The sequence below is a fragment of the Molothrus aeneus genome, chromosome 4 (assembly GCF_037042795.1).
Source record: "Molothrus aeneus isolate 106 chromosome 4, BPBGC_Maene_1.0, whole genome shotgun sequence".
NCBI lineage: Eukaryota > Metazoa > Chordata > Aves > Passeriformes > Icteridae > Molothrus > Molothrus aeneus.
In genome coordinates this window covers 61,219,668-61,247,062 of record NC_089649.1, presented here as the reverse complement: position 1 = coordinate 61,247,062, position 27,395 = coordinate 61,219,668, and the positions used below count along the sequence as shown (strand labels likewise).

General features: G+C 40.0%; 2 protein-coding genes across 4 annotated transcripts in view; one reads left to right on the top strand and one right to left on the bottom strand.

The window, feature by feature from the left end:
* Positions 1–9,396, top strand: part of CRMP1 (collapsin response mediator protein 1) — a 50,424-nt gene extending 41,028 nt beyond the window's left edge. For both annotated transcript variants that reach the window (XM_066548624.1, XM_066548625.1), the window contains exons 10-14: positions 849–990; positions 2,581–2,751; positions 3,989–4,168; positions 6,645–6,810; positions 8,353–9,396. In XM_066548624.1, coding sequence (XP_066404721.1) covers positions 849–990; positions 2,581–2,751; positions 3,989–4,168; positions 6,645–6,810; positions 8,353–8,444 — 751 coding nt within the window. In that variant the 3' untranslated portion in view covers positions 8,445–9,396. The remainder of the gene's footprint in view (positions 1–848; positions 991–2,580; positions 2,752–3,988; positions 4,169–6,644; positions 6,811–8,352) is intronic.
* Positions 9,397–14,769: 5,373 nt separating this feature from the next.
* EVC (EvC ciliary complex subunit 1) overlaps positions 14,770–27,395 on the bottom strand; it is a 50,134-nt gene continuing 37,508 nt past the window's right edge. Inside the window, exons 13-21 of one of the 2 annotated variants that reach the window (XM_066548622.1) lie at positions 26,499–26,608; positions 25,702–25,912; positions 22,449–22,655; positions 21,543–21,687; positions 20,538–20,640; positions 18,427–18,553; positions 18,082–18,175; positions 16,789–16,900; positions 14,770–15,770 (exon numbers count right to left, since the gene is read on the bottom strand). In XM_066548622.1, coding sequence (XP_066404719.1) covers positions 15,689–15,770; positions 16,789–16,900; positions 18,082–18,175; positions 18,427–18,553; positions 20,538–20,640; positions 21,543–21,687; positions 22,449–22,655; positions 25,702–25,912; positions 26,499–26,608 — 1,191 coding nt within the window. In that variant the 3' untranslated portion in view covers positions 14,770–15,688. The remainder of the gene's footprint in view (positions 15,771–16,788; positions 16,901–18,081; positions 18,176–18,426; positions 18,554–20,537; positions 20,641–21,542; positions 21,688–22,448; positions 22,656–25,701; positions 25,913–26,498; positions 26,609–27,395) is intronic. The other variant, XM_066548623.1, reaches the window with a different exon arrangement.

Here is a 27,395-nt window from a genome sequence, read left to right as displayed (position 1 = left end):
AATCAAGAGCTAAAAATATCATGTTTCCTGTGGATATTGGAGAACCTTCTTCTTTGACTTTCTATTTTGGCAAGATTCTGCATATTGATTATGTTCTTCCTCCTTATTTCCAGGAGCAGCTGTGATCCAGTTCTGCTCTCTGCCAAAAAAAAAAAAAATTCTCTAGGCTGAAAAACCCAACCTCTTAAATAAAAGCATTATAAATGGTAGCTCTTTCTGCATTTTTCTCCATGCCTTTTTCTGTGTAAGACTCTTAAGTTAGATAAATCCAGAGCATGTGTTTGACTTGCACTATGCCTTTTGTTGTTTAATTAGAAAACTACCTGATAAAAATATTTTTATTTTCTTGATTCTGTTTTGGAAGGTCAGATGAGAAGTATTCATGTAAGTTTTGCAAGAAAAATACATGTGTAGGAGAGAAATGCAGGGGAACACGTTTGAAGCTCATGACTTTGCACTGTGAAATTTGCCATCATTTTTTTAATGTGGTTGTGAATTAATTAATCTTGAGAGTGCCAGACATTTCATACAAGCTTCTGATCATTTCCTTAATCCTGGAGTAATCCTTTGTCCTGGTTAGTGGGCTTTTGCCTGATCTCTGTTGATAAGCAGCCTGGAGCTGGAGGGGGCTGTAATCCAGGAGTCCAGGGTGCTCCTGGGGGAAAGTGGAGATGTCCAGTGCCATTGTTACTCTCAGTGATGTGTAGCCAGCACAGAAATGTCTGGCATGATTTACAGCCTGTGCCTCTGGTGGCTTGAAAGGCTTGAAAGGTCCATTCACAGCCTGTCTGAGACCAAGGTCACCTTGGTGATGCCTGGTCTAAACCTTCTGTGTGTTAACTCCACAGTGGGGACCTGCAGGTGACGGGAAGTGGACATTGCCCCTATAGCACTGCCCAGAAAGCCATTGGAAAGGACAACTTCACTATGATTCCTGAAGGGGTCAATGGAATTGAGGAAAGGATGACTGTTGTCTGGGACAAAGCTGTAGTAAGTAATAACTTACTTTTATGGACTAAAAGGAAATTGAGTGTTGGCTGAATAATGAAAGCCAAGAGACTCTTGGCCATTGCTTAGGTGACTTTCTGCTATATTTCTGAGAATTCCCTGAGAGAATGCTACTGTGAGGTGAATTGCTTATTTCAAAAACCTCTTCCAGTTTTTTAAACTCAGGGCTGTGTTTCACTTCTGACACTGCAATTGTATTGGGTTTCATTAGACCTGAGGCTTCCCATACTCCATTGCTCTTATTTTCCCTTAGTGTCAGAGCGGATGCTTCTGAGATGTGGTATCTGGAGCAATTTAATGGTTTTGAAGTGAACCTCATATAAACGTGATGAATGAATTGTTTGAATTTGGGAAGTGTCTCATCGTTTTTGAAAAATTACAAATGGATGGCAGCTGAGCCTGAGGCTAAATGATGAAATGCTTTGAAGGAGAGCATTACACGTAATTCATCCTGGCATACTTTGCAGTGGAGTGCTGGTACAAGTCAGGAATTTTTTGATGGTTTCATGGATTCTAATGTATAATGATATTCTCCCTCTACTGTCTGTCTCCACGTGCACACCCTGCATTCACACACACTCACTGCATTGTGCTCAAATGCACATTGCAGACTGCAGTGCTGTGATGAGCACTTCTCCCAGACTCTATTTCATAAACACCTTATTCAGGGACAGCTATTGAGATTCCAAGCACAGAAGCAGCTTCAGATACCTGCCATGTAGGAGCAAAGTAGGGAAGCAAGCAAAGCACAGCCAGCAGCTGCTATTTTCTTTTGTGGCTCCCTCAGTGGGAAGGAACTGCAGGAAGGGCTGCAACGTGGGATTTATAGGTGGCAGCATTCAATCCTGCACCACTGAGTAGCTTATACTTTACAAACCTTATATTTTACCAGGAAGGAAATAAGTGTTTATCTAATATTAAAAGGCTTGGCACTGTTGTTCTTCCTTAGAACATTGTTCTTGCTCATTGCCAGGGAAGACCCCAAAATACTCTACTGAGAAATCAAAATGCTGTACAGTTGCAATTACCATCACTGACTGTATGCCAAGTTCTATTGGTGATGACATTTCTCCAGGCAAAGACTTTATAATTGGTTGTATTACTTAGATGTATAGATCTGATAATAATAGTAATAGAATGGACTTAATTTGCAAGAAGTGTTCCCAAAGTGTTGGACTCTTGATCTTTTGTTAGATCTCGTAATACTCATATGAGTTTCTCTGATTTAAAATTGCTTAAATATTTAAATAGAAATTACTAGGACTAGCAACAAAACTCTTAGGCCTCAGTATGTAGAGAAAGGGATCCCAGATAGCTGAGCACCTTGGTGGTATTCTGTGCACTAAGGTTTCGCTGGCTGTCCTTTGCAATGCCTGGAGTAACACACTCATTTATTTGAAAGTTCCAGTTAAAGAGCTGTACAGAAAGTCCTGTGTGATGCAATCTCTGTTTCATGCAACATCACCACATCTATAAAGGGATGCCTTCCAATATCTCCCCAACCTTTCAGTACTGTGAATAGTAAATCCTTATTTCATAAGCACGTTTTGCTCAAATCACATTGTTTTTTAGGCCACAGGCAAGATGGATGAGAGCCAGTTTGTAGCTGTCACCAGCACCAATGCTGCCAAAATCTTTAATCTGTATCCAAGGAAAGGCCGGATTGCTGTAGGATCCGATGCTGATGTTGTGATTTGGGACCCTGATAAGGTGAAGACTATAACAGCCAAAAGCCATAAATCGGTAAGGAGGAAATTAAAACCAGCAAGAAAAAGGAAATGTCACTGTTGTTTTTCAGCTGTTGACCTAAATCATGTGAACACCAATAGCACAGAATACACAGGAGTGGGGTAACTGCCTACTCCTGTTCTGAAATGGGTAAACGTTTCAGGACATGAGAATATTGAAGTCCTATATTGGAAGCATTGTAATCAGGAAGGATTTCTTTTCTCTCTGCATACACCCTTGCACTATTTATTTTTTGCATGCTTGTGGCAGACCTATAAACAGGTGTGAATCAGCAGCTCTGCAGCTGAGGTTAAAAGGCTGTGAGAATAAACTTAAAACCAGCTTAATTTTTTTTCTTACCTAAAAAGCACCTGAAATTATAAATGGCACGATTAAATTAACAGTATTCTAAACTATGACAGATGATTAAATGTTTTGTTAATACAGCTTTAATCAACTTCATGGATGGAATTTTCTGTTTAATGCCAGAATTTTGCTACATGTTTCTTTGCCCTCAGTGCAGAGAACCAGTGACTGACAGTTGCTTTCATTTTGACTCTGATAGGTTTTGTGTTGTGTATCCCAAAGTTTTTATCTTACTGTTTAGTGGTTTGGCCTGTTGTATTGGAGAATTCTTCCAAAAGTTTTACTTAATATCCAGTATTGTATTTGTATATTAAAAGACCAAATCATTTAGAAACCTTTAAAAAGTAAATTTGGGTAATTCAGTTTCTGTTTCTCTGTCTTGGGATCTCTCTGTATTTTCAAGAAAGTAATAACCACATGCCCTGTCATTCCCATTTAGATTCAGACCTTCCTGGGCTTTTCTGGGCTTTTTCAGACAGAAATATGTGTGCTGGCCTCTTTGAAATTTGCTGACACAGTAACAGCAGATGCACAGTGGGACCTCATCCTCTGGTTATCCAGCACCTGAGTCACAATTTTCTTTCTTATTAGGGTTATCATTATTCTAAATGCTCTGGTTAGATACAGCAAATTTTCAAAAACAATAAAAATCCTGGATGGAAAATGAAAAACTGGAAGGAAATGTCTTGTCCAGGAAAGTCTGATCAGAAAGATCCTTTAAAATAATTTCGTATCAAAAATAAATTAATTGCTTTTCCTTCATAAAAAACAACTTTATACACTTTTAATGGCAGTTGTCTAAAACTATGACTACAAATGTACATATTCTAAGTTATTAATGGAAAGAGGTCTTGGCAGTGAATATGTTGGTCATATTCAACCCCAGGCCATTGAGTACAACATCTTTGAAGGAATGGAGTGCCATGGTGCCCCACTCGTGGTCATAAGCCAAGGGAAGATTGTGTTTGAAGATGGAAATCTGCACGTCAATAAGGGAATGGGCCGCTTCATCCCTCGCAAACCTTTCCCTGAGTACCTGTACCAGCGCATCAAAATCAGGAATAAGGTAATGTCAGATGCTATTGAACCCTCTTGGAAGCACAGTAGCATCTGCTTTTAACATTGTTGTGCTGTTATGAGTCCATATCAGATGGACTGTGTATGACTTGCTCAAAACTGGTTGCAATTGTGAACTTACCTAACTTAGTATTAACACTGTGAGCTTCAGCAGGTAGAACATATAATTGCCAGCTGACATAATTGCCTTATGTCCAGCAATGCCTTATTCCACCTCTTTGAAGAGAGGTGGAATAGTGATAGAATTACTTTCAGTTCAAAATTCAGGAAAAGAAAAAGATTTTTGTGAGGGAGGGTTAGGCAGAGTAAAAAGAGAATTTTAAATTGCATACTGAACTGCTACACTGCAGAGAAGAAAAGTATGTCAGCCAGAGAGTCTCATTATATTGGGCATTTCTGAACTATTGTTAGTGCATTTGCTGAGCTGTGTATTAGCAGCATTAATGGCTCAGAAAACTTTTCTCTTTTGTTTAATAAAAAGCTTGGGAAATGACCAAGATTTCACCTCTGTGTCACCTCTGGTTTTGAATTATATCAGTGCTTATCTGTTGAATACCAATTGGCTGGACACCAGTTTGGAGCTTGGAAATTGCTTCTTGTCACTGAGCAGGAAAGTCACTGTGTGAACACAGGTAATGAGAAAAATTGACTGAACCTCATATTTTTTTTCAGCCAAGCATATACCATAGGCTGTGATACTGGCTGCTGAAATTGATACTACAAGCAGGGTGATAGCTTTTTTCTTTCATCATTTATTATACAAATTATATCAAGCTGCAGAAGAAGGGCCTGTGTTTCTTAGAAGAAAAGGCATTGTAAAAAGCAAGTGCACCCGCAAAAATTTTGCAAAATACCAATCAGTGCTGCATTTTTTTTACTTTATCCATGTAGATGATACAGGCCTTCTCTTCACACTCACTGCTTAAGGCTTCAGTGCCTGGGAGTGTGACCTAAATTAGTGACAAAACCATCAAAATAGTGAAACCAGCACTTTAGAAACAAGTATCACAGATTAGTGTCTTGTAGCAGGAGTTTGAACAAAATTACCTGGGCTAAGTAACCTGTGTCTTGCAAGTGGGCCTAGATTTTGGGAGACCTTTGATCCCTGGGCAAGGTCTGCAGACAGACAAAGGGACTGATATTTTTGCTCCTGCAGCTCCCTCTGCTGCCTGCCAAGAGGGAGAGCAGATTCATGCCCAAATTTCTTTTCCCACTATCAAATTTTATTCACTGGAAGTATTCAAAAAAACCCATTGATGGTTTTATCAGCTGCTGTATGAACATGTCCATGTACAACAGAGGAATATATAAAAACTTATCATGCAAGGGATTGCAAAACTGAACTGGCACAGGTTGGCAGTATAAACTTATCCCTGGAGCAGGGATAGCAGTATAAATTCATGCCTTTGTGGGTCCCTGGAAGATGGATTCATTGCTGTGATTGGCAGCTACTCTCTTCTGGGCATTAGTTTTGGCTCAGCCTGGAGGACAGTGGCTCTTCTGAGCCTGATGTTCTTGTCATCAAAAGCAAGGAAAATGCACTGATTGCTTTGAGAGCTGGATCAAACCCCTGTGAATAGTGTCTTTCTATACAGTATTTTAATTTCACTTTTAACCTGTTGGGGGAAATTCTCTGAAACTATAATCTTGTAAGACACAGATTTCTGATGTCTTTGATGATCTTTGCATTCTGAATTCAATGGCTTCAGGCTCTTTCTGAAAACTGGAACTGTTCTTATTAAAATATTATTTCCTAGATTCCTATGATTTTAAGGCCAGTGAAGTTTTTTTGATTGTCATTTCTAATAGTCCTTGTAAGAAACATACAGGGAAAAAATCTAGAGACCTCAAACTGAAATCAGAGCTCAAATGACAGATACTTTTTTGACAAATATTTTAAGATAGATCCCCTGCCACAGTCCAGTGTATAATCACTTTTCTAGTTGATGATGGGAAGCAGAAACATTTGAAATTTAATTTAAAAATTGCCACTCCTTTTCAATGAGTTCTAATAAAGAGAATCAGACCTATGAAGGGGAGGAGCAGAGGAAATGCAGGTAGGAGAGAAGTTGCTACAGTTGGTATAGTGGGTATCAGCTGTGCTACAACCCCAGTGTGACTCGGCAGCTGAATGGAGAGAGAAGAGGTGACTGAGACTGATCTGATGTAAAATAAACACCTCACACCTGTTCTTTTGAATCCCACTTCTCCCCTTTGATTGTGAAGGAAGCCTGATAAAGAACTCCTGTCATTTTTTCTATATATATAAATGGAGGGAGTAAGCTTTAAAATTTCCTTTATATATAAAGCAGACTGCACTTTGCTTTATAAATAAAGTATAGATGCATTGTTAATTCAGCCAGTGCAGAATATAGCTCTGTGCTCACTGCTCTTTTCATACAGGGTCATAAGGCAGCATTATCTGAGCATTCAGTGCCTGGATTTTCACTCTCCTCTTGTTTTAGGTGGGAGGACTGCAAGGAGTCTCCAGAGGAATGTATGATGGACCTGTGTATGAAATCCCAGCTACGCCAAAATATGCAACTCCTGCACCCTCAACTAAATCCTCCCCTGCCAAAAACCAGCCCCCACCAATCAGAAACCTCCATCAATCCAATTTCAGCTTATCAGGTAAGTCAGCCTGACTAATGAGAAACCTTTTAAAGCTGTAAGTATGGACTACTGGTGATGAATTTCAATTATAATTACTTCTTTAGTCAAATATAAAAGGACTGTATATAGTCATGTACATGCATATATTTACATATATATAAGTATATACATGTTTTTACTCATTCATTGCCTAGCAGTATTTTACATATTGCCAAATATTCAAAATGTTTTCAATCTGAAATTTTCTCTGTGTCAATCTTTCACTATTATTTACCTGGCCTATTGCAATTAGCTGAATTCTCTGGTTGATGTGACTGAAGCCCCTTGGTGGTGTGCACAGCTGATAGGACTTGGGTCTGGTGTAACCTGTGAGTCTCAGACATCTCACAGGCTGCATCACCAGCAACTGCTAGACATGGAAACTTCAGCTGTCCTTGTCAGTGGTCATAAACCATGTCCAGAAGTTGTTCATAAGCAGACTGGAGAATTTCTTATCCTCTGCTCTTGGTGCCCAGAACATTTTCCATGGTACATAGGAAACAGACTGGAAAATCATCCTTTGGGGTTGCTGGAAATAATTCTTATTGTCTGAAGACAATTACAAGTGTGTCAAATCCTTATTCTTCAAAAGTCTACAGCCCCAGTGGTGAATAATGCATTCATATGATGTTGTGAAAGTCACTGGATTTTTCCCTTGTGGGAGCTGATGGTGGAGTTTTCCTACTTTACAGATCCTCTCTTCAGAAACTAAATGAAACTTGTGTAAGAAAGTCCTAGGAGAGCAAATATTTTCAAAACCCTTCTAATGAGGTGAAGTATATTTTTGCCCATACACTTGGGGCCATGGTGAGCATATACAGATATATATGAAGCTATACAAAACAAAAAAAAATGCTTAGGAAGTTCACATCATAGTAATAATCAATAATTGGGATTTTCATAAGCATCTGAAGCTGTGGTTTCACAGAGCACTGCTGGATCTGGGTACTACGAAGGCATCTAGAGGTACAAATTTGTCTGGATGATGCAAACATAAAATTAAGCAGAAGTAGAGACAAAGGTGACATTTTAAATGATCCCACGCATTTGTTACATTGCCTTTAGGAAATTGAGTGTGATCAGGCAATATTTAGCCTGTCAGAAAGCTTGTTGTCCACTTAAGCTTAAGCTTTCAGTATTTAAAATGCAGTGTGAAGTTTACATCAGCTCGGTGCTCATTTCCTCATGGATTTATGATTGCTAACATCAGATTTACTGAACTGTTATCCATATACTCAGTAGGGACATATGTTCTAAGTCAGTGAGGCAGGTTTGAAAAGTCCTTTCAAGTCAGTGGAAAATAATTATCCATGTAAGGAGAGCATTAGTCTGATCCTAAGCATATAATCTCACACTTCTCATTGAAGACAGAAATGTTCCTTGGAGGTCTGTTCAGCACTTCAGTCAGGCTCAAGAGAAACTAGCTGATGGTGGTGTGAGGGAAGCATAGCCAGGTAGAACCTCACTACTGATGTTTTAATCCCTTTCATAGCTTTATTTCCTCATTTTCTGTTGTTGCAGGAGCTCAGATTGATGACAACAACCCACGTCGTACTGGCCACCGCATCGTGGCACCTCCTGGTGGGCGCTCCAATATTACCAGTCTTGGCTGAGAAATGATGATGGACAGAAACACAAGGATGAAGGATCATGGGAATAATGTCCATTCCCTTCAGTATCTGTGTTATCGAGCCCACAGTTTTATTTGGTACTAACAGAAATAAAAAACAAAATGTCTTTTTTTTCTTTTTTTTTTTCTTTTTTTTTTCTTTTTGTATAGAAAGAGGTGATAATAGTGTGGTGTGTTTGCTTGGAACTACTTGCCTCACAATTGTGCTTTCATGCCATAGTCACCTTAAAGCATGGTGCTTCCATTGCCCCTTTAGTGACTACAGGTTTTAGCTTTGTCTCGTAACTGAATGATGGTTCCTTTGCACCCTTTTGCTGTATTAGAGTAGTTAATGCATGTTACTGAGTTATTTATGCAAGTTGCATTCTGTGAGTGAGTCCTTTTAGAACACGTTGCCAACAACTGACTAGACACAATGCCAAGATTAATGTCTGTATTTGAGAAACACCACCAAAAACACTAATGAAGGAAGAAAATGGCCATCTGGAAAGTAAGCAGTAGAGTAGTATAGGCAGCTTCTGTTTAATCTTTAATTTATTATAAACCCAAGAAGCACTTCTCTCAAGACACAGAAACTCACTGGGACACGTAATGACAAATGGTCTTTGTAGCACCTGTCTGTTCCCACTCGGTACATTCCAAGTCTGTGTCCTTCTTGTTTCCATTTTAGACAGAGCCATTAGTTTTACATACCAATGCCATTGCCACCCCTGCAGGGATTTCTCCACCTGGGCAGTAGTGCTCTCCTTCTGCATGAGATTTTTGGTACTTACAGATAATCCAAGTTGCTGTCGGATTTTTAAAGTTTTTTGTACAAATTTTTTCCTTTGTAATCACACGCATTTTTACTTACTCTACCGTATCAAGATCTACTAGTCGTGGTTCAATTTCTGAATTCAAAGCTTGTGAAATAAAGGAAATTAATTGATGGGTAAGCCTCTTGCTCTGTGCTGTGACTCAATGACTGAAAATTTGGAATGGAGGAACTCAAGAGAAATTGTCTTTCAGGTTGACATCATTCAATAGAAGGAACCACCTTATATCACAAGTGTTGAGAAGTGTATAGGTCTGCATATGCATACTATAGCATCATACAGTATGTCTTATTCAACAGTGCTCCCAGTAAAAATGTATTTACTAAAAATTGTACTTACTGTTGGCTAAAATGTACTTAGTAATGGTTGGATTCAATCTTAAGAGTTCTTTTCCAACCCAACAACTCTGTGATTCTATGACATCGCAGCTGCCTCAGTTTTGCCCAAATGAGACACGAATTAACTTTCTGCCAAAGACCTTAGATCTACATTTTATCTGCCTAAAAAGGGGTAATTCACTGCTATCATCTTCACCTGTAGTACAGAACCAGTACCCAGTGCTGCACTTTGACCTAAGCCATATTGACTTCATTGTGGTTTTCTCCACTGACTGAGCTGTGTCCAGGCCTGGCAGGAAAAGAACATGCTGCAGGTAAGGTGAGGGAAGTGGACTTCAGTTCTCTGGGAGTGAAGGAAGTATTTCTTGTCTTTCTGACTCTCTCACAAATTATGTAAAGAAACCTTGTTTCCTGTCACTTTTTGCTTGTGTGACGGTGTAACAGATTCTGTGGGAGGCGTGGGCTGCAGTGGAAGTGGGGTGCTGTGAGATTAGCAGGTCAACAAACACCTCCCCTTGTGCTACTTTGCCTTTATCCACACTACAGAGCTGCAGCAGGAACAGTCTTGCAGCAGTGGGGTGCCACTGGAGTGGTTTTACCAGCTGTGCTGCACCCATCCATCCCAGCCATGCATCAGTCACTCGGGTTGGCACAGCTCCTGTGTGCATGCCAAGCGCACGTGAGCCATAGCAGTTTTGGGAAGCAGCCCCCCTGAAGCCTGTCATTCTGAAACAAGTACACTGTCACCTCCAGCTTGCCTGGGAAAGGAACTGCTACCCTGGGAAAATCCATTTTGGTCAGCTTGGTCTGAAACCTGGCAGCAGAGCTGGTCTGAAGAGCCAGCTTTTCCTTTGGCTTTGAGCTGAACCAGTGCAGAAACATTGCAATTCAGTCTGCAGTGAACTGAATTGCTTGCTCCCAAAAAAAGGAAAATTAAGCTTTTCATGAACAATTCCTTCTGCTAAGGATTCAAATTCACATTTCATATTGCTTGGAGCATGCCCTCATCCTCAGGCTTCCTTGCTCATTTGGTGGTTCAGATATTTTACATGATGTGAATTAAAATAAATTGCTCATTTGGTGGTGCAGGTTTTTTATAGGAAGTAAAATAACACTAGCAGAGAAGCCTGAGGACAGTGTGCCCTGGAATAACCTACAGCCTAGCAGGTAAGGCAATCCTGAAATGCCAAGTCTCCATCTGCCTTGTCCTATTCCAACCCATTTGCTGTGAGTGTTGACAGCCAGCAACAGTTGTGGTGATGTAACCCTGACAGTAGAAATACAGCTGCTTTGTGAAACTATGTGGCAAATTTGACAGAGTGAAAATTTCCAAACTGCTGGTTATAATCTCCCTGTTGCACTTCTTGCATGTTTTTGTGCAAGTAGCAATGGTTGCTGACCTCCAGATAAAAAATCCACTCAATGTATGAGGCTTGTCACACTTGAGGTAGCAGAAATGATCATTGTGTAACTTGTGTTGAGATTCCACTTTTCCTACCCACTTAACAGCATCTTAAAGCAAAAGCCCTTTGCCTACAAGCTGGTCAAAGATTCACTGGTAACATGCATTTATTTTTTCACTGTGAAGTGTCTGTGAATAAATACATGGGGGTGTTTTGAGAGGCATTTCATGGCTCAGTGCTCCTCTGTGAACAAGACTGTGCCTGTCACGTGAATGTGGCTCTCCTGTGATGTCTCCAAGAAGAAGTAGCCTAATCCCTGCAGCCTGGCTGCTCCTGCCATGGCACTGCTGAGGGACAGCCTGGCAGGAGCAGCCAGGATCTAGGAAGCTGTGGATCCTGAGCTGCACCTCACCAGGTGAGGTGAAGGAGGCCTCACCTGGATGGTTCCTGTGATTCCACCAGAGAGGTGGCAGAATAGGAAACTGCACTTGTGTTTGCTCCCTTACAGGAACACCAGGCTGGGAGATGTTGTGAACTTGGTGAGGAGCTGCTGTTATCTCAACCACAGCTGGAAGCAGTGCAGAGCTTTCAGGTTTTCTGAATAGTCAAACTTCTAAAAATCTGCAGCAGGCTATGACCTTTCAATACCTGATGTAGCTCTAATGATGTAAAGCTGCTCTTCCCTATTGCTATTTGCAATGGTCAGCTTAAAATTAGTCCCTATGACCAGCCTGGGAACGATCTTTGTTAATTGTGAAAGGAAAGGCTGGATCCACAGATTGAGAGTATTTCAGACCAGTTTGTCTTGTGCTACAGTTTGTCTGCTACCAGAGCAATGCAGTTACATGTTTAAATTCGAGTGTTTATAGCAAAGCCTGCTAATTATGATGCTAAGACTGTAGCAAAACTGACAGCTGTCCCAGCCTTTAAATGTTTCTCTTGGCAATATACTGGTCTTTGTCCTCAAGAACTAAGATCTCAGACTAGACCAGGTCAGATGACCATCTGCTCTGGGTTCCAGTAGCCAAAAACACAAGCTTGAAGGAGATCAGAAGAGCAAGCATATAATGCTAATCCTCCTCTGAGTGTCTGCTTCATTTCCAGTGCTCTGTAATTTCTTGAGAAACACCAGCAGCATCATTGTACCTGCAGCTCTCAGTGAATTTGTCTGCCATGCATTTGCCAAGGTGTGTGTAAACCCATGTGAAATCCTGCCATTAATGTCTTCCTGGAGCCAGGAAATGCACAGCTTAATGCACAGTGGCAGAGTGTTGAACTAGTCCTCTTGGCACCAGCTATTTCTTGCCATTTAGACCTAACATGGTTCTCAAAGACCTCACATAGCAACAGCCTTACTTACAGACCCAAGGGAGTGGCGAGCAGAATTCACTAGTTTGCCATGATTTCATCTTCTTGACATAAACATTTGTCAAAGGAAAACTCTTTAGGGTACAAAATATCTACAAAGATATTCATCTATCAGTGTATCTAAAAATACAATGGCACTAATAACACTGTAGGTGTTACATTTAAAAAAAATAAAATATTAGAAATATCACAAATCTGCATGATAGAGACAGCTGCATAATTAGAACATCCGTCTGGAATAACAGTGATTTAATTCAGCTGGGTTAGTTAAACAGAGTTAATCCTGTTTAATTGCCAAGAAGCTCTAGGCACAAAAAAAAGATGTTTTTATTTCAGGCACAATAGAACACTGAATTTTGCATTTTTTATATTTTGGGTCAGGAAGTGTCCATTAAGTCAGTGCTTGCTTTTGAGTTTTCACCTCCCTTTAAAACTCAGGGATATCTGAATGCACCATGCTCTGTTCCTTATTACCTTCCCTCCGACTAGTAAGCTACCAATCCTTGTTCATCTAATGTTGGTAAAAAAATAAATCTCACTCATCTAAACAAACTGACTTTAGGATAGTTTTTCATCATGGTTGTGATGAACTTTCCACAAACTTTCCAGATAAATTTCAGTGATGGCAGTAAGAGCTGTTGGGAAAGGGGTATATGGGAGATGGAATAATGTTACCCTCAATGTTTAAAAATAGGAGGAAAAAGGCATGGTATTTCCCCTAAATTTCTGCAGTGTTTGTGATATGTACCTGTAAAGCATGATCAAACCTCCATGTTATTCCTTCCAGAATAAAGAGAGGGTGCTCTATAGATTTACAGTATAAACTGAGTGTTTTGAGCTGTGACTGGTGCCTAGGTATCCCATTTTCCCCTAGTCTATGATTCTCTAAGATGATAACATAAAAGTTCAACAGTATTAACTGCAAAGCATCTGCTCTGAGTTTTGTTTGGCATTTTCTGCACTTGTTTCTTGGTCCAGTTAAACCCTTCTTGTTCAGTATCTGCCTCACTGACAGACAGTGATGGCAAGTGTGCACATGACATTGAACTTGGGGTATCCACGGGGACACTCGACGGGACTGAGGTCACTAACAGGGACCAGACCAGTGGGTGTTTGGACAGGAGATTGCCAATGTGACTGTGGGAGAAAAGAAAGGTCTGCAGAAACTCCCTCCCAGGAGAGCCAGACAGATGGAAGATTGGGAGGTGCCTGCACCTGGACCTGGGGGGACTGGCAGGGATGGCACCGAGCACAGGGCACCCCTGGGGACTGGCAGGGATCCCACTGAGCACAGGGCACCCCTGGGGACTGGCAGGGATGGCACCGAGCACAGGGACACCCCTGGGGACTGGCAGGGATGGCACTGAGCACAGGGCACCCCTGGGGACTGGCAGGGATGGCACTGAGCACAGGGGCACCCCTGGGGACTGGCAGGGATGGCAGCGAGCACAGGGGCACCCCTGGGGACTGGCAGGGATGGCACTGAGCACAGGGACACCCCTGGGGACTGGCAGGGATGGCAGCGAGCACAGGGACACCCCTGGGGACTGGCAGGGATGGCAGCGAGCACAGGGACACCCCTGGGGACTGGCAGGGATGGCAGCGAGCACAGGGGCACCCCTGGGGACTGGCAGGGATGGCAGCGAGCACAGGGGCACCCCTGGGGACTGGCAGGGATGGCAGCGAGCACAGGGACCCTCCCTGGCTCCCTCCCGGAGCTCCCTGCCCGCCTCCTCCACCTGCGAGGGGCTGCGAGCACCGCGGGCTGCCCGGGAGAGGGCACTGCTGCCCTGCTTTTGGGACAATCCCCGTTCCTAATTCAGAGAAAAAGCCATTGCCAGCCGGGCCGGCCAAAGCACAGCACAGGGTAATGACAAAGCCTCTCGAGTGATTCTGCTGCACCCTGAGTGTGGCAGGAACTCTGCTGCCCCGAGGGGTTTGGAGCATCATCTGCTCTAATGGCAACAGCTCCCTGTGCCCTGTGTACACAGAGCACTGCAGAGTGAAACATGTGCAACAATCCTACGTAAATACATTGATTTGGTTACCAAAACAAAAACAAAAACAAAAACAAAACCACCAAAAAAACCTCCCGCCCTTCAAAAAACCCCACCAAAAAATACCAACAAAAAAAGAACAAGCAGCAACTAAAGTGTTAAAATCCAGACTGGGAAGGCAGAAAGATAACATGAAGTGCTGAAAATACCAGAATCAAATGCTTGAAAGGGTACAATTTAGAAATTATTTTTACAGCTGAGATGAAAATGAACCATTTAACACACGTGTGTAACTGGCCTGGTGAACTCGTTTGTACAGCAGCACTTTTGTCTGAGGCAAACTGTGTAACTGATGTAGGACCTTCCATCTTCCACCAAAGGACAACCTTTTCATTAGCAAAATATATGTTTATTTTTGAAAAGGCAGAATACTCCCACTTCATGAAAGCTGTAGGATTGCTTAAATGGGGCAATTTATTACACAACACAGGTGCTCTGTACATCCAGTAAGAATTAACTGCTTTGCATAACAAGAATTTCCCATAGGAAATGTAATGAGCATAACAAAGTACATTGGAAACAAAAGGATGCACTTAAGGTAGAAGACCAGAAACTGAAGCATAAATAGTGAAAGAGTTAACCAGTTTTCTCTCATTTTCTTTAAAAGTAACAATTTGAATTCTAGCACAAAGGCAGAGAAACAGACATTTAAAAATCTTTGTACAAATTTTAAAAAGCATACATTGGAGTGGAAGCACAAAAATATAACAAAAGAGAAACCAAATGTCATCTTTTGATCTGTCAGTACCATCTGAAGCCTGTTTACATATTCTCTACATTTTTATCTCCTTTCCTTAGGTCAAAGTAGCATTCACAAAAAAGAATGCTACTGCGTACCACATCTCAGGCTCAAAAAGTAAACAGTACATCACTCTTGTGATGAAACCTTACTGAGACACACTGACCTGGGCCCAGTGTGCACCTGTTCTCCTACAGGTGCACTATCCTCAGATTTATTCCAAATCTAAAATTGTCTCCCCAGCACATTACCCAAGCAGTCTCAAAGAGCTTGTATTAAAGACTTCCTTGTTTTCCCTCGTACCAAAACCAAGAGGGAATGTTTTATTAACAGCTAAAGGAAGTTGGGATTGATTCTTGGTCTGCAGCTAAAAAAGATGTATGAGTTATTATTGATTTTCTTCATTGTTCCTCAGCAAAGCAGCTCAGTAAGTACCTACAGCATCTGAGATTCCCCAGAAGGATGCCTTGGTACACTGTGTTCAGACAGCTCAGACAAAAGCTTTTACTACCTGCTGCCTTTCTTTTTTAACATCTTTGAGTTTTTCCTTGGTTCAGTCTCCCCTTCATGTGAACTCTGTGGCATCTCTCTGAAAGAATAAGTAAGAAAAAGACAACAAAATTGCAGACAGCCTTTAAAACGCTCTACTTCTCTCCTAAACTAAATTAATTTTGGTAAAAGAAAGGCTCCTGCTATATAACTTCTGCAGTCACTGGTTTCAGTGCCTCTGTTGGGGCTGCCAACACAAAGTTGCAAACCCATAAACGTTCCTTTGTTGGGTCCCTGCTCCCTGCACACGCATCCCTCGTCGGCTGTGGGAAAGGAGTGTGTGAAAAGGGTTGATGCCATCAGGGAAAGGAGCCATCTCCTGAAGTCAGTCCCAGGCTGAGGTCACTCAGGGGATAAATACTTTTCCCCAAAGGCCTGTGGCTCCTGAGAACCAACTGTTTGCTTTGCCTGTCAGCAGGATTTTCTCTGCTCAATATATCAAGGCGCAGCAACCAGCTGGCTGGTTTGATCTGCCCGTGGTAATCAGCTGGCATCTTTCAGGTTTGCAGCCACTTCTCCTCCAGTTAGCACCCCAGCACAAGCCAACTGAAACATCTATCAAGAAAATCATTGTTAGAGCTGCTACCCTCATCAGCCAAAGACTGGAGCTTGCCTTTGTTCCTGAAATAAAGGTGGAAGTTGAAAGCCTAAATACCACAGACCATATTTTGGTTGCTACAATTCAGCCTAGTTCCATTGAATTCACTTGTCTCTGCTGATTTATGCTGTCTGTGACTAAGGTTTAAATAAAACTAAATAAAGGAAATTTGGAAACAGTATTTCTCATTTCTATACCTTTGATCAAAGCTATTTATAAAATATATAGCAGTACAGACAAGAAAATAAAGATTAATTTCCTAAGTTCAAAAAACATTATCGGGCAAAAAAGCTTAAGTACACGTGGAAAGTAAATATTAAGGAAGATCAGCTAATGCAGGCATTATGTTTTAAGTCTGACTGACATCTTGTTAAAAAGTAAGTTTTGCAGTTTTTGTATTAAAAAAGGATTCTTTTATAAATAGCTTTTCACATACCATTATTTTTAGTCTGTAACATACCTGCATAAGCCAGAAGTTATTCCACAGGATTCTTGAATATTTTCATGAGAATCATCTTTTTCTGCTGGTTCAGGTGACTGGATGGTTTGTCTTTTGGAATTTGCTTTTTCACCTGAATTGCCAAATGCAATAGATTAAAAAAAAAAAAAAAAAAAAAAGAATCACAAATAGTAGAGCTTGAGAGCTTGTTTGGTTTTGATTAACCTGAAGCAAAAAGTTACACTCTAACTTTTCATACATACCTGTTATTGTTCCAAGGAAATCACTTCACTTTACATTGGCCCAGCATACTGCTTTTTTACCACTGGTCAGTTCTCACACAGCAGACTGTGAACTGCCACACTTGCTGAACACTGAAGTGAGTTTCCATGTGGTGCAACAGTTGAAAGCCCTATCATATATTTTCTTAGCAAGTAACTGAAAATGGCCTTTTATTACCACCAAGCAGAAGAAAAGCTGGTTCATATTTTTGAGTGATTTGAATCAGAACATGATGTTAAAAATTCACTGCTTTGAGTGCCCTGACTGTGCAGTCACGGTGCCTACCAAGGCAAACAATTCTGCACACCTGAGAAACAACAGCTGGGGAGAAAGACTTCAAAAGTGTGCAGGGAGTGACCTGCTTTTCCCTTTCAGGCACCCATCCTGCCTTTCAGCATCCTTCAAATGCAACACCATATGTTTCATTCTGATAATGACAGAAAGATTGCACGGCTCAAAGGATGACACTTGTACACTGCATCTGAAATGTGCACTAGGAAACACAACTGCTATTCTAAAAATTTGTCCCTAAGTAGCTCTTGAAGAATGAATTAGTATAATTTGTCAAAACTACAATAAATTCATAAAAATAGATCAAGCTTCCTGATTTTGAGTACATGTGTGGGAGGCAATTCTTCCACTCTGCCAGGAGAAGGAAAACCGGGTGATTCAACTCTGCTTTCTCCCATGGATTTAGCAGTTGAGGTGAACAGAGCTGTTTCTAAAGGAATGACAAAGACATGAAAAATGTTTTGGTTTCAGCAGGGCAAGGCCTCACCTGAGTGGGCACAATGTAATCTACAGGTTAAAGGTTGCTCTGAAGTGAGGAAAGGTGGCACTTGTTTGTGGCTGTGCTGCTCTGCTGGAGAACTGGGTGACCTTGAAAGGTTTCATTACTTTTCTACATCCCAGTTAGGGAAATGGCACTGATGAAAAATCTCTCCTGAAACTCCAATGTGTTATACTGCAAAATCTGCACTGATTTGTGGAAATATGTGGGTTTTTTTCTGAACAATTCAGGATGGTACCAACCTGCTGGCTTGCTCCTTTTGGAAGGCTTCTTCTTCACAGTCAGTGGAACTCGGGTCAGCACAGCCAACTCACTCACAAAGTCCTGCTCTGCTTCCTGCATGCAAGGACAGAGCAGCAATCACTCAACACAACACAGCTCAGTCCTGTGTTATTTTATTACATGTGGCACAACAAAGCAGGCACATCACTGCAGAAACACAGGAAACAATATGGGAAACAATCAGGGAAGTGTTCCTACAAGACAGAGATGAATCTCAGCACTCATTCCAACTAGGCTAGCAAAGAGACCCCTAATATTTGTCCCATGTTTCCCCATTGAATGCTTAGATCCATGAACCATTTTACCCTTAGCTGATTCTCCAGCTCAGCTCCCAGGTGGTGCAATCCCAGCAGCTTCTGTTTCAGAGACTCCAGACGAATTTGCTGCCGCAGTTCAAACTGAGCCAAAATCTTGTTCTGCTGTAGCACTATTCTGGTCAGAGAAATATAAATGTATAGATGTTGTTCAGTGCAAGGGAGGAATACAATCCTGTCAAAGTCTATTTAGAAGGTTTTGTAGACAGAAAGGCTCATTAACAGTATTGGCCCAGCTAACTTCTGCTGGGACAGAAAATTTTGTGGTAGATTTTTAAATTTACTTATTTTAGTAACCTGCCTTGGCTGTCCATAGAACATAAGGTTCTTTTGGAGGTAGGAATTACAGGAGTTTGCAGTGCCCATACCTGGATTTTGGGAACTGGAATTCAGCTCTAAAGTTGAAGCCTGCTTTCAAAACCACTGTATATTTCTAGGATCAGTTTTACTGCCTGCTTGCCAAAGGGCCAAGGCAAACAATGTTCAAAGATCTGTTCAAAGATCAGGTGTGAGAACAAGGAATTAAGAATTAGGCATTTCATCCAGGCCTCTTCAGTACTGAGCCATCATCAGAACCAGAATGAGCCATCATCAACATGGTAATTCAAAACTTGGGAATTGAAAGCATTAACTGCTGAATTCTTCACTTGTTTTACATTTCTGGTAAAAGACTATTATTATTACAGTACAACCTGAATGGCTGCAACTTTGGTGCATCTGTATTTCTTCTGTTTTCTTGCCTGGTCTACCTTAAAGCAATGCTGCCAATCACCCATCAAATTCCTCAGGGAAGGAGGTGACACAAATCCTTTCTGACATTTACACTTAATGAAGTTGCTACTGTAATGCTCACTGCTTACAGAGGTTACCTTTCAACATTTGCTTTTCGAACTCACACTCCTAACCTTGCACCAAGGGCAAAAAGAAATAAAACAATAAAACAATGTCAAGTTTATAGGAGTTGGACAAATTAATGTAAACTTTATATTTAATTTACAAAGCACTAGACCATAAAAGAAATCATAATGGCAATAGGAAAATGGGTTTGATTACTGATTATTATGGTATCAGCTTAGATGCTGCATAGCTACATTCTTCAATCCCACATTTCTGCTTCTGTGAAGGGAAACTTTACTGTATTTTGTTTAAAGATACTAGAGTAGATTACAGGAGAAAAAACAAATGAGAAAACAGCTGGAAAGTGAATTTGTATGTCACAATAAATGATAAATTTGATAATGAATAACTAACAGATCTTTTATGAAATCCTTTATTACATAAATCCATTTCTTTACTAACTCAAGCAGGGATAAAAAAGTGGGAAATGATATCCTTCAGTTTAGAAGAAACAGAATGTCTAAAGAAAGATTTAACCTCTTTACAATGTCAAAATTGAAGCTGTTGTATTTTGCTGAATAATAAACCAAGAGTAAAGACATAAAATGATTAAAAAATGTATCATGTACATGACAAGCCATAGACCTTTTTATGACAACTTACGCCTTTTTAATTGCAGTGCTTTTTGTCAGGACTTAATTTTCATTTAATCAGTAATTAATTAAATATGATTTTTATTTAACTAACATTTGAGGGATTCCACTCTAAATTTAGTGTAAGTAATCTTGATTTTCCAAGGCATTCACTGAATCCTTCTTTCCACTTTGAGTATTTTTTGGGCTTCAAGCATTTTCTCCTCATTATGGTATATGCTTTCTCCACAGCAAACTAACAAACACTTTTGATGTTCAAAGTAAAAAGGATGGGATGTAATGAATTACATTCAGCACTGGTTCCCATCCCACATTTATATTAAATTTTTTTTTAAATTTGGCATATGTTTTGGCATTGTATTTCATTCTCTCTTTTCAAACTGCCTAAGTATAGTTCTCCAATCTGTAACTAATGACCATCAAAAAGTTTATTTAATAAGAAAGTAATTCTCTGAGATCAAAGGGCAGACATCATTTGGCAATAGGTATTTCTTTTCCATCAAAGAGAAGTATAAAATGCAAACTCAAGACATTTATTCAGCTAGACATTCATGTAGATCTGCAATCACTCACAAAGTTTAAATAGACAGCAATGCTGCTGCCTGGTCTAACCTTTGGTGGACTGTGGATGACACATTTAGGAGGCCTTTGGTGTGTTTTTCTTTCAATGCCAGTTCATTCTCTTTATTCTTCAGTCTGATCCTTTCATTTCCTTCTGTTGAAATAATGTTTTTGAAAAATTTTCTGCTCAAAATTAAAAACTCTGAGTTGTGACAACCTTCATCACAAATTAATCCTGATGCTAGGTAGCCTTTCCAAACTTACTGCTCCTTAGGGATATCAAGTACTTCTTACACACTCTGCCACTGTGATCTGCTGCAAAGAGAATACTTTGTGCATCATTTAGCTGAGATAGGAATGTCATGGCATTCCTGTTTACCTACTTCTCCCACTAGGCTAACTGATTAACATGGAATTCAAAGCAGAAATTTTCTAAAAAGACCTTGATGCCTTAAGCAAGAACTGTATTACCTAAACAAAAAATGCATTCTAAAGAAAACCCTCCACTCAGATGTGACTTATTCCTGGGTATGCCCAGCTTCACAAGATGTCCCTCAACTGACAGGAAACTCTTCTGGTTACTTTCACAAATGCTCACACTCTGGGACTGAGTGCTTATGTGCTGGCCATGCCCCTGATTCTGCCCCTGCACTCCTGCCTGGCAGCAAGGCTTCATCTGACAGACAAAACCTTGCACCACTCTATTTAAATTAAACAGGAGGGAGATGGATGGGTTTGTAACAGATCAGGGTACATAACCTTCATCTGGGGAGCATCCAACCTTTTCTGAACACTCAGAGGGGCTGACAGGTCCTTTCCTTCCACCTGCACCATCAGGGAGCAGTTACTGTTACTGAGTGTACCCAGGGCTGGGCTGGCTGGGCTGGCTGTGAGAGGGGAGGTACTCCCCACCTTTCCTCCTGTGACTGTGCCCGGCAGGCTAAATTCAGATTTACTAGGTCAAGGGATGCCAGAAGAAGCAAAATCCTCTAACCTTACACTAAGCACACTTACTGGGAAACAAAATTGTCTTAAAGTTGTCAGTATCATACAAACCTGGTAAGGATTTTAGATATTGAAGCTTTTTTCCCTCATAATCTTCTGTGATTTTTCCTAAATGCTGGTAGTAGTTTTGCACCAGTCTATTGATATTATTGCTGGTCCCATATACACTTTCAACAGCAGATTCCACCAGTCTCTCCTGTATCACATAGTACAAGTCACAATTAATTTCCAAGCCCAAAAGTGTTTTGATCTGTTTAAAGAAACCACATAGCTAATTTGGTATGTGCACACAAAATTGTGAATTTAATACGTGGCTTTAAAAATGGGGCAGACTGAGATACTGAGAACAATGCAACATTTCAACATGAAAAATTGCAGCAAAACCTTCCTAATTTGCCTCATCTCCATCTGGGAAGTGGTCATTCCCCTATCCATTCAATCTCTACAGCCCATTTTAACAATCAAGCCAACTGCCAGCAAAGCAAGCTAATCTATGTGTTGCTCTGCTGTGACTTTCCATTACACAGAAAATCCAAATATTTACTTTGGAAAAAAATTATTCATCTGTGATGTAAGTTTTAATTTTACTTAATTATTTATCTTTGAATATTAAGCTGGTAGAATGCAAACTATTAATTAGTCACAAACCCTTTATCAATAGAAAATAATCTCAATTTTTTTCTTCTTTTTGTTATTCTCTGCCATTAACAGTTGTGACAATTTTTTTCCTGTTCCAGTGTTTGACTTAAAACCTGTTTTGGCTGCTGTAGCAAATACTGTACTGCTACACAAACTAGCTTGCAAGTACTTTGCAAATTATGCTCAGTTTTAACACAGGTCCTAAGGGTTTTCTGCTGATACTTCCAGGCATAGGTTAATGCATACATTAAATTGCTTTCCATCTGTGCAAGGTAGCCCTTGTTTTGTCTGGAAAATTGCTATTGACCATTTCCATACCTTGAAGTCCTGTTCATGATCTGAGCTCTTTTTTCCAGCTTCCCCTCGAGCATACTGCAGCAGAGTCTGCCCAATCACCTGCTCCATGTGCTGCTGAAGAAACTGAAGAGCTTCTTGGATTTCTGTGACTAGCTGCTGGTGAAATTCTAAATTGATTTCTTGTGTTTCTTCCTCAAGCTTCTCCTCCTCTTCACGGATGTGGGACTCCTGGCAATCAGACAATAAGACAGCACTGCCATTTAAATATGTTAACAATTGTAGTCAGCTTCACTTTGAAATAAAGTCCTGCACCCATTCAGAATGTTATAGTTTTAACAATTATAATAACATGATTTACGGAGGAAGTTTGTACAGTCATTTAACACATTTGTCATTGCAACAGAACTATAGCCTCTGTCATGATATGTACAGTTGCGGTATTTGCTGGGTCCCCAGGATGAAGGATGAATTGAGAATCTGACTCTATGTTCTCAGAAGGCTAATTTATTATTTCATAATATTATATTATATAAAAGAATGCTATACTAAAACTATACTAAAGAATAGAGAAAGGATCTTACAGAAGGCATAACAAGATATTAATTAAAAACTTGTGACTGACTCCTCAGAGTCTGACACAGCTGGGTGGTGATTGGTCATTAAGGAAAAACAATTCACATGTTGGATAAACAATCTCCAAAGCACATTCCAAAGCAGAAAATACAGGAGAAGCAAAGGAGATAATATTGTTTTCATTTCTCTCTGAGGCTTCTCAGCTTCCCAGGAGAAAAATCCTGGGCAAAGGGATTTTTCAGAAAATATGACACTGACATAGAGCAAAAACTGCATCCTGTCCTATTAGTCACTCCTAAGTGATGTATTCCCCTGTATGTGAAATATCCTGAGTCCAGTAAGGGACAATTGTGGATGCCTTGATAAACTGCACAGGAGCAAGGCAAGGACAGTTATGCACCAGGAATGCTTGCACAGTATGTGTGGTCTACCTGAGAAAAACTTGGTTTGCTGGTACTTGGGAGTACCAATACCCTTGGGACAGGCCACAAATGGTGGGTAATAACACTTGAAACAACATCTTCTGCTGCTGAGTTCTAAAGCTTCTCCACATATTTCTTAGTTTTGAACCTGCTATCTGGTAACTTTGCTAGGTGCTCTCTTCTTTCATTAAAAACGTGAAAATGGTTCTCTATTCACATATTTGATGCCAGTTTTAAAACCTATGATATTCCAGAAGGCATCTATTTTTAGGCTGAAGAGTTCAAGTCCTTTGAGGCCTCTGGACCATCTCTGCTTCCATTTTTGTGCATGAAAAGTGCACACTTTTCATCTAAGCTCTCTTTAGTGAACAGTAGTATCTGCTTACCAGCATAGTCGGTCTGTTCTGTCATCCTTAAGTGTAGCAGTCTGCCATAGATGGCCTAATATTCTGTAGCTGATGTTTTTCTTATATTTATACACTTAGCTAAAGAACATTAAAATATTCTGGAAGATGTGATAGTACCTATTTGATGCCTTCTTGGAAATAAGAAATGCAAGTAGAAAAGGAACATTCATCTGTAGAAATATTCTTATTAATGCTTACTAATATTCTTATTAATGTTCTGACATGTTATATTTATAGTTAAGACTTATGTTTCTGAGGTTTTTGAGAAAACTGGAATGTCATTAAACTGTTTCTCTCTTTTTTTTTTAGAGACACAATGTCATGTGATTATGCCCAAGGTGGGATTCATTAGTCATTTTACATTCTATATGAAATCAATAGATAGACATGACATTGTCCACCAGTATAGGACTGGCTCAAGCAAAAATTAAGTTTGGGTAAAACAACACAATATATCTAAAAATTTGCTTGAATGTCTATAAATTAACCTCTTCCTGAACTACTTATAGATTGTTTTTAGTTTTGGAGGATGTTTGTAATATGTTTTTTCTCTCTTGACTTTTCCCATTCCACACCTATGTCCTACTTTTTCAGCAGCAAGAATCTAGCAAGTGCATTTTTAGGCACTTTCTTGTGAGATGGGTTTTAGCTGGAATTTGAAAGAGGCTGTAATGGAGAGATGCCATAGGAACACTAATACCTGAGGAAATTTCATTTTCATTAGGGAAGGCAGTGATTGCATCAATTAACATCTCCATGTGAGCTAAGTGAGAGGGAGTAACGGAAAGCAAGAGGAATGCAGTGATATGCATTTGTATTTTATTATTTTATATTTTATTTCTTCTGAAGGTTAATGAGTTTTTCAGATTTTCAAACTTAAAAGAAACTGCTTCAATTTATATTTTTCAAATATGAGAACAGCAGGACACAGATTTTCCTTATTCCTCTTCCATGTGGAGATTGAGGGTTTGTATGATGCAAATCAAAATTAGAGGGGTACAGAATTTTACCTCTCAGCTAATTACACAGCAACAGCATGGAGCACAGAGCTGCAAGGTGTTTGATGGGTTCAAGCCATATGTGCAGCAGCAGTGGGTTGGGCAGAGCTATCACTGACACCTGTTGGGAGGGTTGACTGAAGTTGAAATATGAAATGTGGTGTTGCTCTACATAAATATCCAATGCATATAGTTAAATAACCAACAAAACTTAATAGATCAACACTAAAAACCAGTCACAAACAGATGTGAAAGTGACCTATGGGAACATCATGTCTAAAAATCCCTTAAACTTTCTTTTGTCTTCATGACCTACAGTAGCCAGATAATCTGGGAGGATTGGGAATGGATGCTGATCTTCTTATGGACAGAGAGAGAAAAAAATAATGAAAAATTATGACAGTATAGAAGAACTTGATTTGTGTGGTAGGAGTAAGAATTTCTCCTAATGCTCCAGTAAAAACTTGTCAAGTGCATATTACAATCCCCAGCAGAATTAGTAGGAGCTTCTCTTACCCTGAAGCAGTAGCTTTGCAGAAGTCCTTTATATGTGCTGGCATCCTTTCCTTCATGCATTAGTATTTTCATATAAATAAATTGCTAAATAAGCTTGCTAGGCCACTTAATAAAGGATAAGGGATTAAGATGTCTGCCTAAACTACAACAGGCATACTCAGGCACATCCTATGTCAGCAATGTGCACATTTTTGACAGAGAATATTTTTCTTTCTCATTGGAGCTTGAACTTTTTTTGTTGTTGGGTTTTTTTGGTTTTTTTTTTTTTTGTAGTTTAGGTCTGCAGTGGCCACTTCTAGTGCCAAATATCACAGCATGTGAGACCTCTGGAGATAACCCACCTGGACACTGTACCTACCACTGCCTTCTGTAACTGCCACTGGTCCTCATCTTGGCACAGGGAGGATCCCTTCTGCAGGGTGTGCTGCTCTCTCAGCTCCTGAAGCGAGCTCTTCTTTCTGGCCAGCCGCATGCGCGCCAGGGCTGCCAGTCCCGCTCTCCGCAAGGCGAACCTGCTGAGCACTGAGCACAGCAGGAGCTGGTGCTTTTGCAAGATATAGCTAACAGACCTGTAAAAAGGACCATTAAAAATCCATCAGTGAAGCTCCTTGCACACCTGTGTTCAGCAAAGCCATTCCTTAAAGGTGAGAAGTTATTCTTCACTCTGTGAAATGTCTTTTTGTACAAAGCATGCCTTGGAAAGCTGCTTAGGTGTAGAGAATGGGTATTGCTGTGTTACACTTCTAGTTCTGTCACACTGAAGTCAAATTAAAATGAAAACAGAAATAAAATAGCTAAATAACCATCTACATGTTGCTTTATCTTGCAGAAAATGCAACTCCACTGTGACACAGGGAGTGCAGAGAAAGGCTGGTTCAAGACTAGAAACCACTCACAAACAGAGCAGATACTCACAAAGCACACCAGTCTCAAATCACATAAGACTATTTTTTCTAATTTCCAGGAGCCATGATATGTCTATATTTTTACATTTGCTTTTGATACCCTGATAAAAAACTGAACCAACTGCCTCTGTCTGAAGGTGCTAATAATCCCTCAACACTTCTTTCCACAATGTAATGTACACTCAAGTTTTTATCTGGGCATGCAGCAGTGAAGTTTTACCCCACTGCTCACAGATGAAACTGTGCTTACTCATCACTGAGGCATCCTAGTCTGCTCATGACACCTTGAATTATCTTCTCTTGTTTCTCAGACAGGTGCTTTTGCATCACAGCAGAGAGAGCATATTCTGTTATCCAGAGCTAAAAGCAGAGAAAAGAATGATGAATATAAGATACTCTGATTTCAGCCAGTCACTGCATAAAGAAACAATGGTTTATTTTGCTAGAAAAATCATCCCTTGCGTTTAAAAACAAACTCATGCTGAACTAAAATTATTCTACTATTTTTTTCAATTATCAAAATCTTAAACAAAACACACTGAAAAGAAAAGCTTTGCATTAGTTTGGATCAGCCCTGAACTGTGATTCCTACAGATTTTTTGGTTTCAGCAACAGAGGAACAAGAAACAAAAAAAACAATATGGCACAAAATACTGCATTGACTCTAATCAGCAGTAGGCTTTTTATTTGTTTTTTTCTTTTCACTATTAGAGAATATGGTTTTTATTCTCACTGAACAAAATACAGGTATCATCTTCCATCACACTTCTATCACAGTAAACAGTGCTAATAACTGGAAATGAAGATTAAGTGATTAGATAAGTATATGGACTGCAAGTTTACTGCTCCTTCAGAGTGATATTTAGATTGAAGAATTTAATCTTTAAATGAATTTTGATGGATTTGCCATTAGATTGTAAACTTTTGAAGATATGGAGTTAAGATTTTGTTCAGTATGTTGCCATTATTTAAGGAATAGTAAGTCATAAGGCTTATGGAATAGTAAGGCTTAGGAATAGTAAGTCACAAGGCTCCAACTCTTACTGTAAGATGAAGAGCATAATTTAGGCTACTGACAGATGAATAAAAGTAGGTTACCTGCTGATGTATTCAGAGACCTAAATTAAATATAATATCCAGGATGTCT